At 37.0% G+C, this 16,146-nt stretch overlaps 1 protein-coding gene across 2 annotated transcripts in view; it reads right to left on the bottom strand.

Annotated features, from left to right (window-relative positions):
• HIGD1C (HIG1 hypoxia inducible domain family member 1C) overlaps positions 1-1,961 on the bottom strand; it is a 38,272-nt gene extending 36,311 nt beyond the window's left edge. The window contains exon 1 of one of the 2 annotated variants that reach the window (XM_001492645.5): positions 948-1,961. In XM_001492645.5, the coding sequence (XP_001492695.2) occupies positions 948-1,445 (498 nt within the window). In that variant the 5' untranslated portion in view covers positions 1,446-1,961. The remainder of the gene's footprint in view (positions 1-947) is intronic. The other variant, XM_023643562.2, reaches the window with a different exon arrangement.
• Positions 1,962-16,146: the final 14,185 nt, after the last annotated feature.

The raw sequence follows: 16,146 nt of genomic DNA, 5'->3' as shown, positions 1-16,146 counted from the left end.
TCTGTCATTCCCAATAACATATACAATATAGGCATATATTCTTTCCCCTCACACAAATGGGCTTATACTCTACATAATATTCCCATGCTTTGATTGCTTTTTTTCATTTGACACTATCTCTGGGAGATTTTTTCATATCAACATAGATAACTCTTCCTTGTTCTTTTTAACAGAATTCCTTTATATTATGTGACCATTTACTTGAACAGCTTGCTATTGATTCACATTTGGGTTATTTCCAATTTGTACTATAACAGACACTGTCATGAATATCTTTTCATATGGATGAGTTTTTGCACATTTGTGCAGTATAGCTATCAGATAAATTCCTGCTAGATAAAAGAGAATTTGCACTTTAAATTTTGATCTTATCAAATTGCCTTCCAAAGAGGGCACTTCCTCCAACGTATATGGGGGCGTCCAATCCCCCAGTCCCACTCCAATATCACATTGCCTTTTAAAGTCTCTGACAGTACAGTAGGTAGAATTAGTTTGTTGTTTTCATTTGATCTTTCATCGTGAGTAAGGTTGAACATTTTTATCATATAATTAGCTATTGTTATTTATATTTCTGTTCCTGCTCTTTGCTTATTTTTCTCTTGTGGTTTTTTATTGATTTAGAAAATCTTATTGATCTATTGATTTATAATGTCTGTTATATGAAGGGAGTTCACCTTTTGTCTATCATCCCTGCCAAATACTGTTTCCAAGTTTGTTTTTGTACTTTAACTTTGTTTATAGTCTCTGCAGGAGTTTTAAAATTTTATGTATTCAGATTTATCAATCTTTCCCTTTATAGCCTCTTTCCCACTCTAACATTTTTTTGTTGTTGTTCAACAGTGCCTTCTCTAGTAGTTACTTTAGAATATTTGGTCCACCTGAAAGTGGACTGCCCTTGGTGATAGAGGTTCTCACTTATCCGGTCCTCCTCATACCCTGTCACTCACCGGCCTCAGCACCCTGCACACTTCCTGGAGGATTTGCTCCTGGTTCTCCACAGAGCACAGGACCAGGGTGCAGACCACCGCGTCCGCGGAGCCATCGGCCACCTGGTGCATGTTCTCCCCGGCAGCCACCACAAAGCGCTCGAACTGCACATGTCGGTTCTCGGCAACGCTCTTGATCAAGAACTTCTCAAAGTTGGGGTTGGGGTCAATACAGGTCACCCTGCACCCAGGCGGGTAGTACTTGAAGTTGGCCCCGGTGCCACAGCCCACTTCCACCAGGGAGAGCTTCCCGGAGGATCCCACAAACTCCTGCAGGTTGCTGAAGAGCTCCCGCTTCTTGCTGGCCATCTGTTCATTGTACGTCACCGTGAACCTCTCCAAGAAGCGGGGGAACCATATTTTACATATCCTATTCCACAAGCCCAGAAAGTTCAGCAGGTATATGGGAAATGCCAGGATGTAAACTGCCAGCTGGAGTATAAAGATGGTAAGCGCCATCACTCAGACAAGAAAAAAAACAGATGGCCAGTTAGAGACCTGATGGCTTTAAGTGCAGGGGGTAGGCTTCTGGCCACACTCCCCAGCCAATCAGGTGCTGCGGAAATAAGAACATGCTGTGCTGGAAAGACGCAGCTGAAGTAAAATAATGGGCAAGAGGCCCGTTTTGCCCAATGAATAGCTCTTTGGCAAAAGGTGACGATAGCTTAGTTTTCATAAAGCAACAGGAGAAGCTTCCCAGCTTTTCCTTAGCAAGAAGTTGACTACAATCTCTTATTCCAAATCTGTTCCTGCGTCTCCATCTGTGAGTGTGGAGATACTGCTGTAGTTTTACATGCACAGTGCACTTCGTCCTGTTCGGGTCTTCCAGTGACCTCTGCCAAGAAAACAAGTTCCAGGGGTGGAGCCTGGTTAAAACCACCCTAGAAAACCGCTGCCAAAGCCTCTTTTCTACAGGGTGCTCCCCTCCTCCCCAGATCCCACTCCTGTGACCGGTTCGTTAAAAGGAAGTGAGAGGGCATGCCTGCCTGGCTACAGTTAAGAAGAATTCCTCCTTTTCCTTTGTGGGCTGAGGCTCGCAGACGTTCGTAATTCAAAAACAGGATTGCTTTTCAGTCACTGTTTTGGGCTGCTCATCTTTTAAATGGCAAGTTTCAGCTTCGAATTGTGCCCAACCACCGCATTACTCGGCTAATTTAGATAAAAATAGTCCCGCAGAATATCCACGTTTGGGAACCTAAAGTATTCAGAAAACAGTTTGAAACATCCATGTGTTCTTAACAAGAAAGGCCGTGCTTTAGGGTGGTCAGGGAAGACAGAAATTTTCAAAAATATTGGTAACATTTATGTTTTTAAATTGGGTAATGGATAGAGAGAGTGTTCTGTTGTTTCATTGTGTTATACCCTACATATATTTTATAAATATTATATCTGTTCCACTTTAAACATGTTTTTTGAGGTGGAATTGACGTACAATAAACTGTACATATTTAAAGTGTACAGTTTTATAAGTTTTGATCTGTGTACGTGCCTATGGAACCATCACTTCAGTCAAGATAGTGAACATATCCATGATCCCCAAAAGCTTCCTCTTCCCCGTGTCTGATCCCTCCCTCCTGTGCTCCCCATCCCAAGGCAACCACTTCTCTGTTTTCTGTCTCTAGAGATAAGTTTGCATTTCCCAGAATTTTATGGAAATAAAATCATACATGGGTACCTTTTTGTCTGGCTTCTTTCACTCTGCGTAATTATCTTTAGAGTCATCCACATTGTTGCATGTATTTATTGATTTTGTTGCTGAGTAGTATTCCATTGTGTGGATATAAACAGTTTGTTTATCCCTTCTTCTATTGATGGACATTTACGTTGTTTTTAGGGTTTTTTTTTTTTACAAATTAAGCTACTGTGAACATTAGTGTATGAGTCTTTGTATGAACATACACTTTCATTTTTCCTGGATAAATTTCTGTGAGTAGAATGTGTAGGTCACATGGTAGATGTATGTTAAATGTTTTAAGAAATTGCCAAAATGTCTTCCAAAGCAGTTGTACCATTTTATATTCCCACCAGCAGTGGATGAGAGATTGAGTTGATCAACATCCTCACCAGCACTTGGATTGCTTGCCTTTTAAATTTTAGCCATTTTAAAAGGTGTGAGGTAGTCTCTCACTGTAGTTTTTTAAATTTTTAAATTTTTTTGAGGAAGATTAGCGCTGAGCTAATATCTGCTACCAATCCTCTTTTTGCTGAGGAAGACTGGCCCTGAGCTAACATCTGTGCCTATCTTCCTCTACTTTATAGATGGGACACCTGCCACAGCGTGGTTTGACAAGCAGTGCATAGGTGCACACCCAGGATTGGAACCAGTGAACCCCTGGCTGCCAAAGCAGAACCAGAGAACTTCACTGCTCCGCCACTGGGCTGGCCCCTCTCACTGTAGTTTTAATTTGCATTTCCCAGAAGGTTAATGATGTTGAGCATATTTTATGGGCTTTTTTTGCCATCCGTGTATCTTCTTTGGTAACGTTAAATTAGGTTGTTGTTTTCTCATTGAGTATTGAGAATTCTTTTTATACTCTAAGTCATTTATCAAATGTGTGATGTACAAATATTTTTTCCTAGTCTGTGGCTTGTCCTTTTACTCTCTTGACAGTGTCATCAGTTTTCCCCACCTGAATCCACCCCCTGCCTCTGGCAACTACCAGTCTGTTTTCTTATCTATGTGGGTTTTTTTTCTGTTTTAGATTCCACATATAAATGAGATCATACGGTATTTGCCTTTCTCTGTCTGACTTATTTCACTTAGAATAACGCCCTCAGGTTCCTTCCATGTTGTTGTAAAATGGCAAGACATCCTTCTTTTTTATGACTGAATAATAATATTCCATTGTGTGTGTATATATATATATATATATATATATATGTATATATATACACACACCACATTTTCTTTACCCATTCATCCATTGATAGACACTTAGGTTGCTTCCATACCTTGGCTATTGTAAATAATACTGCACTGAACATGGGGGAGCATATATCTTTTTGTTAATGTTTTCGTTTCCTTCGAATAGATACCCAGAAGTGGAATTTCTGGATCATATGGTAGTTCTATTTTTAATTTTTTGGGGAATCTCTATGCCGTTTTCCATAGTGGCTGCACCAATTTATATTCCCAACACCAGTGCACAAGGGTTCCCTTTTCTCCACATACTTGGTATTTCTTGTCTTTTTGATAATAGGCATTCTAACAGATGTGACGTGGTATTTTACTGTGGTTTTGCTTTGCATTTCTCTGATGATTACTGATATTGAGCACTTTTTCATGAATCTGTTGGTCATCTGTGTAGCTGCTTTGGAAAAATGTCTATTCAAATCCTCTGCCCATTTTTAAGTCAGTTTTTTTTTGCTATTGCGTTGTGTGAGTTCTTTATGTATTTTGGAAATTAACCCCTTATCAGATATATGATTTGCAAATATTTTATCCCATCTGGTAGGTTGCCTTTTCATTTTGTTGATGGTTTCCTTTACTCTGCAGAAGCTTTTTAGTTTGATGTAGCCCCACTTGATTATTTTTGCTTCTGTTGTCTTTGCTTTTGATGTCAAATCCAAAAACTCATCGTCAAGATCTATGTCAAGGAGGTTACCACCTATGTTTTCTTCTAGGAGTCTTGTGGTTTCAGGTATTGTTTTCAAGTCTTTAATCCATTTTGAGTTGATTTTTGTGTATGGTGGAAGATAGTGGTCCAGTTTCATTCTTTTGCTTGTGGCTGTCCAGTTTTCCCAACACCGTTTATTGAAGAGACTGTTCTTTCCCCCTTGTATATTCTTGGCTCCTCTGTCATAAATTAACTGACTATATATGCATGGCTTATTTCTGGACTTTCTATTCTTTACCATCAATCTGTATGTCTGTTTTTATGCCAGTAGCATACTGGGGGTTTTTTTGTTTTGTTTAAACATTGGCACCTGAAGTAACAACTGTTGCCAATCATTTTTCTTTTCTTCTGCTCTTTCTCCCCAAATCCCCCCAGTATATAGTTGTATATATGTTTTTAGTTGTGGGTCCTTCTAGTTGTGGCATGTGGGATGCTGCCTCAACATGGCCTGATGAGCAGTGCCATGTCCATGCCCAGGATCTGAACTGGTGAAACCCTGGGCCGCGAAAGTGGAGCATGGGCACTTAACCACTCAGCCATGGGGCTGGCCCCTGTTTTTATGCCAGTAGCATACTGTTTTTGTTACTGTAGCTTTGTAACATAGTTTGAAATCAGAAAGCATGGTGCTTCCAGCTTTGTTCTTCTTTCCCAAGATTGTTTTGGCTGTTCATAGTCTTTTGTGATTTCATACAAAGTTTAGGACTGTGTGTTCTATTTCTGTGAAAAATGCCATTGAAATTTTCATAGGGATCACGTGTAGATTGCTTTGGGTAGTATGGAAATTTTTACAATATTAGTTCTTCCAATCCATGAGCACAGAATATCTTTCCATTTATTTGTATCATTTTCAATTTCTTTCATCAATGTCTTACTTTTCAGTGTACAGGTCTTTCACTTCCTTGGTTAAATTTATTCCTAGGTATTTTATTCTTTTTGATGTACTTGTAAATGGGATTGTTTTCTTAATTTCTCTTTCCTATAGTTCATTATTAGTATATAGAAACACAACAGATTTTTGTATTTTTATTTTGTATTCTACAACTTTACTGAATTTGTTTATTAATAGTAACAGTTCTTTGGTGGAATCTTTAGGGTTTTCTCATATAATATCATGTCATCTGCAAATAGTGACAGTTTTCCATCTTCTTTCCAAATTTCTCTGGCTATGACTTCCAATACTATTTGAATAAAAATGGCAAGAGTAGGCATCCTTGTCTTGTTCCTGTTCTTAGAGGAAAAGCTTGTCAGCATTGAGTATGGTGTTAGCTATGGGCTTGTTATATTTGGCCTTCCTTATGTTGAGGTACATTTCCTTTATACCCACTTTATTAAGAATTTTTATCATAAATGAGTGTTGAATTTTGTCAGATGCTCTTTCTGCATCTACTGACATGATCATATGATTTTACTTCTTCATTTTATTAATGCGGTGTATCACATTGATTGATTGGCAGATGTTGAACCATCTTTGCATCCATGGAATAAATGTCACTTTATCATGGTGTATGATATTTTTAATATATTGTTGAATTCAGTTTGCTAATATTGTGTTGAGGACTTTTGCATCTATCTTCATCAGGGTTATTGGCCTGTGATATTTTTTTTCCTTGTGGTGTCCTTGTCAGGTTTTGGTATCAGCATAATGCTGGCCTCATAAAATGAGTTTGCAAGTGTTCCTTCCTCTTCTGTTTTTTGGAATATTTTGAAAAGGATTGGTATTGAAAAGGATTGGTATTAATTATTCTTCAATTGTTTGTTAGAATTCACTAGTGAAGCCATCTTGTCCTGGACTTTTGTTTGTCGGGAGGTTTTTGAGTACTGATTCAATCTCCGTACTAATAATTGGTCTGCTCAGATTTTCTGTTTTTTCATGATTCAGTCTTGGTAGTTTGAATGTTTTCTAGGAATTTATTCATTACTTCTAGGTTGTGTGACTTGTTTGCATATAATTGTTCACAGTAGTCTCTTTGATCCTTTGTGTTTTGTGGTATCGGTTCTAATGTCTCCTCTTTCACTTCTAATTTTGTTTATTTGAGTCCTCTTTTTTTTTCTTGGTGGGTCTGGCTAAAGTTTTGTCTATTTTGTTTATCTTTTCAAAACCCAGCTCTTAGATTCATTGATCATTTCTGTTGTCTTTTTAATCTCTATTTATTGTAGCTCTAATCTTATTCACTTCCTTCTACTAACATTGGGCTTTGTTTGTTCTTCTTTTTCTAGTTTCTTGAGGTGAAATGTAAGTTGTTAATTTGAGATTTTTCTTGTTTCTTGAGGTATGTATTTATTGCTATGAACTTCCCTCTTACAATTGCTTTTGCTTCATCCCGTAACTTTGGTATGTTATATTTCCACTTCCTTTGTCTCAAGGTATTTTTTAATTTCTTCTTTGACCCACTGGCTGTTCAGTAGCATGTTATTTAACTTCCACGTATTCGTGAATTTTCCAATTTTCTTCTTGTGATTGATTTCTAATTTCCTACCATTGTATCAGAAAAGATGCTTGACATGATTTCACTGTTCTTAAATTTATGAAGACTTGTTTTGTGGCCTAACATATTATGTATCCTGGAGAATGTTCCATGTACTCTTGAGAAGAATGTTTATTTTGTTGCTTTGGGATGGAAAGTTCTGTATATGTCTGTTAAGTTCATATGATCTAATGTGTCATTTAAGGCCAATGTTTCCTTATTGATTTTCTGTCTGGATGTTCTAACCATTGATGAAAGTGGGGTATTAAAGTCCTCTATGATTATTATATTGTTGTCTGTTTCTCCCTTTTGATCTGTTAGTATTTGCTTTATATATTTAGGTGCTGTGTCAGTTTTTTTTTTTTTTTAATGTTTACATTGATCACTGTGTTCTGGTATTGTCTACCTGATTCATCCATGAAAAAGTTCTCCATTGACTTTTAACCTAATGTTTTAGCAGCCACCAATGATTGTTGTCTAGCTCCGTTATTTCATTAGAGTCTGAATGATGATATTCTCTCATTTCTTCTTTGTTACTAACTGGAATACTTGTATAAATAAAATCTTTCCCTTATCAACAGTTCAGTTACTCTGAGATACAATATATTCAGGAAAGGAAGAATTAATGCTTGATTCTTTCCCCATATTTTACCAATTTTCAGAGTAGAGAGTTGACTCCTCGCATCAAACAAAGGTGAACAATGTGACATGGAGTGAAGAAAGCCAGACATTAAAGAGTACATAATTAATGATTCCAGTTATATAAAGTTCAACAGGAAAAATGAAGTGATAGTGTTTGAGGATTCATACATTATAAATATAATGTTATGAAGAAAAATACAAAATTTTGAAGAAAAACAAGGCAGTAATTGCCATTAGTCAGGGAATGGGAAGGTGTTTTGATGTAGATGGGGATCTCAGAGGGCTTCTAGAATTCTGGCAAAAGTCTATTCCTTGACCTAGGTAGTAATTACATGCATATTCACCTCATAATAATTCATTAAGTTGTATATATGTCTTATGAAATTTTTTCTGTATGTGTATATTTTACACTTAAATTTAAGTCTTTAAAGATTCAAACCAGCTGGGCCAAGTGGGGCCCTGGTTTAATTATGTTTATTTCTGAAAATATATTGATATCTTTAGTCAGTAAGAACTATGAAAAGCATGATCAAATGAACAGATATTTAAAAGGAATTCCAGAAAGTCCAATATCAATTCCTTTTAATAACTATAGAATTTTTCTGTAATTCAGTAAAAAATACCTTACATTGAATGCTAGCATCATACTTGATCTGTTTAAACTATCTCTTAAGAACCATGCTTCCATTAAAATTTGGGAGTAAAACCAAGAATTCTCACTGTCAATATTATTATTTCATTATTGTTCTAGAAATCCTGACCAAAGGAAATATAGCTGACCAAAGAACGCATAAATATCAGACAAAATTATCTTTATTTGTCAATGATTATAGAACTATAAAGCCCAAGAAAATGAAGTGAATTACTTTTAGAATTAATGTTAAACTCAACAAAGTAGATGAACATAAAAACCAGTTAGAAAAGATAATGGAAACAGTCATAGCAATAATAAGAAAAACAAAATACAAAAGAATAGCTTTTCTTATTGAGATGTGTGGCCTTACAAGAATAAATTTGTAAAAAGTTTAAGATATATAAAATAGACTTGAATATATGCTGTTTCTGGAGTGGAAGATTACATATGGTATGGCAGGTAGAATGATGGCCCCCAAAGATGTCAATGCTCTAATATCCTGAACCTGTGGATTTTGTTACCTTACATGGCAAAAGGGACTTTGAAGATGTGATTAAGAGCACATACTTTGAGATAGGAAGATTATCCTGGATTATCCAGGTGGGCCCAATCTAATCACATGAATCCTTAAAAGTGGAGAAACTTTGCCAGCTGATCACAGAGAAGAGCATGAAGATGAAAGAAGTCAGAAGATGCAACATTGCTGGCTTTGAAGATGGAGACCTATGTCACACTTTTAACCTACAAAACTGTGAGATAATACATTTGTGTTGTTTTAAGCCACCAAGTTGGCGGTAACTTGTTATGCAGCAACAGCAGACATTTGCATGGTTCACTCCCTCAATTCTTTCAAATCTCTGCTCAAATGTCACCTCCTCAAAGAGGTCATCCTATTTAAGACAGCACCCCCATTATTTTCTTTCTTCTGACTCTGCTTTAGTTGTCTTCTTAGCTCTTATCAATATCTGGCACATTACATCACACCACACCATATCACACTATATTATCTGTATGTTTGAGGATACCAGTGAGGCTGGAGCCCAGTGAGTCAGAGTAAGAGTGGTAAGAAACAAAGAAATAGGTAGTCAAGGTCTGTAACATAGCATGGACTTGGATTTTGTTTTAACTGTGATAGCAAACCATTAGAAGATTGAGAACAGGATCGAGACAATGGTGTGGTTTACATTTTAAAAGCATTACTCTGGTAATGTAGAAAATAGACTGTAGGCGGTAAGAATGGAATCAGGGAGACCAGTTATGTGACTATTGCTGGAGTTCAGGTGAGAGATGAGAGTGGCTTAGACTAGAGTGATATGATAGAGCAGTCTTAAATGGTTGGATTTGGAGTATGTATTTGACAAGATTTGCCAAGATTGGATGTGGAAAATGAAAGAGAGAGATGTTAAAAATAACTCTGAAAGTTTTGGCCTGATGGACTGGTTGTGGTGGTGCTTTATGAGAAGAGGGACAAGGGACAGTAGCAGGTTTTGGGGGGAATCAAGAAGTTGTGTTTAGCTGCGTTAACTTTGAGAATTTTATTGGGGCATAAACTAGAAATGTCAAGTGAGCAATTGGCTATATGAATCTGGAGTTTAGGGGAGGGGTTATCAAGAGAGATGAATTTGCAAGTAATCAACATTTATGTGTGACAGGATGGACATCTAGGGGATAATTTTAGATAGAGATGAGCAGTATGTCCTGGAGTACCCAAAGATTTAAGATCAGGAAAAGAGAAAGATCCGTGCAAGGTGACAGAGAAGGAGCAGTCAGTATAGTGAAAGGAAAACAAGCATATGGCGATTTCTTAGTAGCCAGAAGAAAACTATATTTCAAGAAAATAGTGGTGATTGACACTATCAAATACCACAGTGAGATTGAAAAGAATGAGGAGTGAGAATGGACCACTGGATTTGGCAGGTAGAGATCAATAGTGGCCTTTGATAGATTTTATTACAGTTGTTGGGATGAAAGCCATATTGAAGTGAATTACATGAAGAGTAGTAGAATTAATCTTTTATGGCTCCTGGGTTTTGTGTCATAGTTGGAAAGGCCTTCCCTACTCTGAAGTTATATAGGAATTCTCTCATGGCTTTTAGAACTTCTGTGGTTTTATTTTTTACATTTGAATCCTTGATCCTAATGTGGAAGTTGTCCTTGGGTAAAGTATGAGTTATGGATCTGTCTCTTTTCTCACTTGGCTACTCAGTTTGATACCGAACGCAAACACAGATTCATTTACCCATTGCACAGTAGGGCCTATAACGGGGAGAAAAAAAAAAAAAACCAAAAAACTGAAACACCAGGCTTTTGGCAAGGAAAGGCAGCCAGGTGAGGACATGGGAGTTTGAACTCAGATCCACCTCCTCAAAGGGAAAAAAGTAGCAGTTTTTATCTAGGGTTTTAGATAGGGGAGAGACAATAGGTGGCCTTGCTGTTTGGCGCCTTCGCACCAGCCTGCATTTGGCCTTGAATACTGAATCAACCTCTGGACTTTGAATTTCTGGGAAAGACAGTTCACCACATGGTAAGGAGAGACAGAAAGACCTGGTTAGTTTTAAACAATAGTTGATTATGTTGAATATGCACAGCTGCAGTTAGCAAAGCTTATCTCAGAGCTTTTGCTCTAGAGAAGATTTTTTAACTCTTTAGTTCTCAGTTTCAATCCCCCATTATCGGTTGTTTATTCCACAGTCTTGTGGGATTAAGGTCGTCATCTCAAATCTAGCTACTTCCTGCTGAATGGGGGTGTCACAAGGGGGCCATGGAATGGAAAATTTGACCTGATGGGTAAAATGACTTTTAGTATTTTTTTTGGTAGAGGTTTTACAAGACATTGTAGTAACATATCTTGCAAGTTTATGTATAAGTTGTAACAACAATAGATATCACAACAGAGGCACATACCAACAAATATTATAGTAATTAGAATTATCACTAACTTTTTCCCATCAGATCATTCCTGAACCCCCAAACCAGGAAGCTGTAATGATGTCATCAGGTGTTCAGTTATCTTTTTTTTTTTTTTTTTTTTGAAGATTAGCCCTGAGCTAACTGCTGCCAATCCTCCTCTTTTTGCTGAGGAAGACTGGCCCTGAGCTAACATCTGTGCCCATCTTCCTCTACTTTATATGTGGGATGCCTGCCACAGCATGGCATGCCAAGCTGTGCCATGTTTGCACCTAGGATCTGAACCAGCAAGCCCTGGGCCACCAAAGCAGAATGTGTGAACTTAACCACTGTGCCACCGGGCCGGCCCCTCAGGTATCTTTTTAGTGGTGATGTCTCTTAAGTTTATATCAAGTTGTCCAGTTTAAGTTTGCAGGGCTTCAGGGACAATGGTGGTTTCAGTTCTCAGTGATTCCAAAGGAAAATGATGGGATGGGAAAAAAAAAAGGAAAATGTCAGTTTGGAGATCTGTAGCAGATATTTGAGGAAACTAGAAGAATTCAAGATCCAGTCCAGTTTACAGATAGAAAACAAAACCTCAAAGACAATTAACAGAACCAAAATCTAACATCTACAAATGTGTATTATTCTTTCTATTAAAACATAATTTTTCTCTCTAAAGTCACCATCATGTTTACAAGAGATAGCCAAATTAAGACTCATTGGTTTGCAAAATAAGTCTAGCTTCAATAAACTTGGCCCAGTTATTTACATAAGTATAGCAAGAAGAGTGGTTGATCCTATAGGCTCTTTTAAATCTACTTTGCTGGATCTTTTTATAAGGAATCTCAGATTGAACTTTAAAGGCCTCTTGAAGCCAGGACAGCCAAGTCACGGACTTTTCATCAGATTCTGCCTGCAGTACCTACAGATTTGGGTGGATTCCTTTCTTCTGTTGTGGTCCCCAAAATATTGTGGGGTTCTTGCACTTGGGAGAGAACTGACCTTCTTTCCTCACCTGGTAAGGTTGCTGAGAATCCCATAAGCAAGGTACCAGGCCAATATTTCCAAGTGGCTTTATTCCATAAAGTCCAATCTTTGTTTTTCAAAGCTGTCTGGTTATATCAGAGTTTATGTATATTTTTCTCAAATATGACATTCCAGTCAAAGCCTTGGTAATATCACCGCTGTTTCCAAGTGTGTCCTGCTATAAGGAGAATAGGTTCTTATTGAACTTATGTGAATAACTATATTTTCATGAAAACAATACTTACTAAGAGTTTCCAAATTTTCTAGAGATCAGGTAGGGAGAAAAAAATGTTTTAATTTTGCTTATAAATTGTTATGTCATAGTTCCTTAAGATAAAAGAGAAAAGTTTCCTTAAACCTAGAAAAAGAAAACATTTAAAGAATCAGCAATATTTCAAACAAAAAATCATAAGCATTATAGTCATCCTCATCAGTTTATTCAGCACCATGATATCAACTTTCGATCTTCTGTTTACAGTTTTATGAGGCTATCAGTTTTTCTGTTCTGGTTCTGTAAATTGTTACCCAGCTCAGCTTCATAATCTGAAAGTTTATTAGAAATTTGCATTCCAGAGCAAGTGTTCAGAGACCTTTCTATGAATCTCTCTACAGATGAAACATTTGCAAAAATATCAGAGTAAAATAACTGTCTGCAAATAACAAAACACTCAAAAATGGCAATACACAAAGACACTTGGCTATTTTTGTGACATACAACTCTTTGAGATAATAACCAGATTTATGAGTGACAACCAGGACAGATCAGAATTTTTGGAATGTTATATAATCTTTAAAAACATTTATATTAATAATATTTATCCACACAATGTAATGTAGGAAGGTTTATTATTATCTATCTCATAATGTTTCCCATGTAATTTAACATATCAAATAAGCCTAATTAGTTTACTATCTGTCTTTAGAGAAAGAGAGAACAAATTCTTTGAGAAGTTCCAGAGCTGATTGGAAATTCCTAAAGTTTCTTTTTTTCAGTCAAAAGAAAGACTTTCATGTTTGGAGAAGTTTATAAAAAATATCAGAAGGTTTTAAAACACTTGTTCAAATAGGAAATAATGCTTAGTTATCCATTCAATCACAGTGACAACAGAAGATATCAAAAGCAAACAGAGAGTTAAAATAGTCCCAAAAAACCTTAATAGAGAGACTTCAGTCTTTTTGAACATAGGAAATTATTTTTACAAGACAGCTTTTCTTTTAGGTAAACTTACTCAAAAATAAAGAAAACCCCTTTATAACCACTTTATCAAAAGCGGACCAAAAGTTAAAGGGAATTATCTTTTTAAGAGAGAAAGCCAAATTCTAATTCTGCACCAGTTTACTTTTGATATTGAGACTTATTTACTTAATTCAGTTTATTTCAATCTTAACCAACTTGAGCATTTATAAAACTCCTCAGTGTTTTACTTCCACAAACCTTCTGTCACTTACCTTTTTTTTTTTTTTTTTTTTGAGGAAGATTAACCCTGAGCTAACACCTGCTGCCAATCTTCCTCTTTTTCTGAGGAAGGCAGGCAGTGAGCTAACATCCATGCCCATCTTCCTCCACTTTATATGTGGGACACCTACTACAGCATGGCTTGCCAAGTGGTGCCATGTCCGCACCCAGGATCTGAACTGGCGAACCCTAGGCCACCAAAGTGGAATGCGTGCACTTCACTGCTGCACCACCGGGCCGTCCCCTGTCACGTACTTTTTACATTCAGAATTTGTCCCATGTTTTCTTTCCTTTTTCCTTTCCTAGTACTTTAGGACAAATTTATCTTTCTTAACAGAACAAATAAAAATATCTCTATTGTTTGTACCTTCTTTACTGAAAACCTACATTTTACTTTCCTTGTATACAGACTTTTTAGAAATATGTGTTTTCTCATACAAAATTTCTCAGCATGTACAAAACATGTTTATCAATAAACCTAAGCATCTTTTAGTTTCTCTGAGATAAGAAACCAAAGGCAGACAAATCTATGCTTAGTAATCAATTTCTAATATTTCATCTTATGTGGAAATGACCTAGATACTCAACAAACTTTTATCATTTAACTTAATTTAGGAAAACTTTAAAGTTTCAAGTTACCAAAAATATTTTGGAAGCTGTTTCTCAAGAATATATACCACAAAATATAATTATTGCACCCAAAATTCCTTATCCACTTTTACATATCTAACCTGTTTCTTCCCAACAGTTGCGTTCAGATTACTCACAAAAAGTTCATGTGACATTACAAGCAGTTAGCCGTCATCTTAAGTACATACACTATAACATATAATTATTGTTAAAATGTCCTCCAAAAAGTTTTATCCTGTTCACATCTATTTAGTTTAATTGTTCCCAATAATTATATTCAGATTGCCTACAAAACTCTCATGAGATATCAGACAAAATCAGCTATGATTTTAAGTTATTATTTTTGCTGACAAATTTTGTAGCAGAGATAACATGTTTGTGCCATATCCAATGATGATAACTCTGAAAATGTATCTATTTTAATCAAACCAACAAACTTAAGCTTTTATTTACCAAAGATCATTTTATATTATGTAAAATAACTTTGTCTTTTAGGATTTTTCATGTTAATCAAAGACTGCATTCCATTGTGAGAGGCTTTATTTTGCTAGCAGGGCCACTGACATCCCCCAATCTGGCATGTTTAATTATTTATTTTCTTTTAAAGAGGCAGTAAATTACTCCTGATTTCATTTAGAAGCCTGAAAAGATTAAAATAGGCTTCCCATTGGTTGTTGAATTTTATAGCCAGCCTTTTCTAATTATATATGTAAATACATCAGTTTGGGTAAACTGAAATTGCCCCATTTTGGCCATTTTCTCTCTGGCGTCTAAGAAATATTGTGGCTATGTGGTGTTACAAAAGAAAACCATCTTCTCCTGGGACATGGGCTCATAGTTGAAGTCAGCCCATTTAGCCAAGAGGCAGCCCAGAGGGCTTTTCTTTGGGGACAGATGGAGTTCACCCCAATCCAGAATGACAAACATACAGACACTCAGACACAGGCGGGATCCCAAACAGAACAGATAAGTGCACCCAACAGATTCTGGGTAGTCCTATACTATGTCTCTCTTAGTTGGCATGCAGGCTCAGACAGAGCTCTCCCTCCAGGATTTCCACTATGAGAGACAGGGAGTTCACAGCAGGCCTGGCTGAGGCAACTTACCCTACTCCGTTGATCACCAGAAGCAAAAACAAACAAACAAACAAACAAACAAATGTAGAGGTGGTTTACTTGCCAAAAGAAAAATGCCTAGGGCCAGTGGTGCCAGGTCAGATGGAAAGTACTGGGGACAGTCCCTAGGGTAAATCGCCTAGGCAGCTGCTGGCCTGCTTCCCAAGAAAGCCCAGTCGGCCTGGGGCTGTGGGCTTCCTGCTGGCTCACCAAATTATTACTGAATTCAAACACAGGTTCATTTACCCGCTGCACAGTAGGGCCAATAACTGAAAAAAAAAAAAAAAAACAAAACCCTGAAACACCAAGAGTGTGGCAAGAAAGGAGGTTTACTATTATCTAAAGGCAGCCAGATGAGGAGATGGAAATTTAAACTGAGATCCACCTCCTGGAAGGGAAACAGGTAGGGGAGGGAGAGTATGTGGCCTTGCTGTTTGGTGCCTTCCCACCAGCCTGCATTTGGCCTTGAATAGTGAATTTTGATGTCTGGACCTTGAATTTCTGAGAAAGACAGCTCAATCATGCACTAAGAAGGGACAGAAAGACCTGGTTAGTTTTGAACAACAGTAGGTTATGTTGAATACGCACAGCCGCAGTTTTTGCTCTAGGGAAGATTTTTAAACTCGGTTCTCGGTTTCAAATTGCCCCAACACCATTTATTTTTTAATCTACCTTTTCTCCATTGA

The sequence above is a fragment of the Equus caballus genome, chromosome 6 (assembly GCF_041296265.1).
Source record: "Equus caballus isolate H_3958 breed thoroughbred chromosome 6, TB-T2T, whole genome shotgun sequence".
NCBI classification, from domain to species: Eukaryota; Metazoa; Chordata; class Mammalia; order Perissodactyla; family Equidae; genus Equus; species Equus caballus.
The sequence above is the reverse complement of the archived record's forward strand: the minus strand, read 5'-3'. Positions and strand labels throughout refer to the sequence as shown.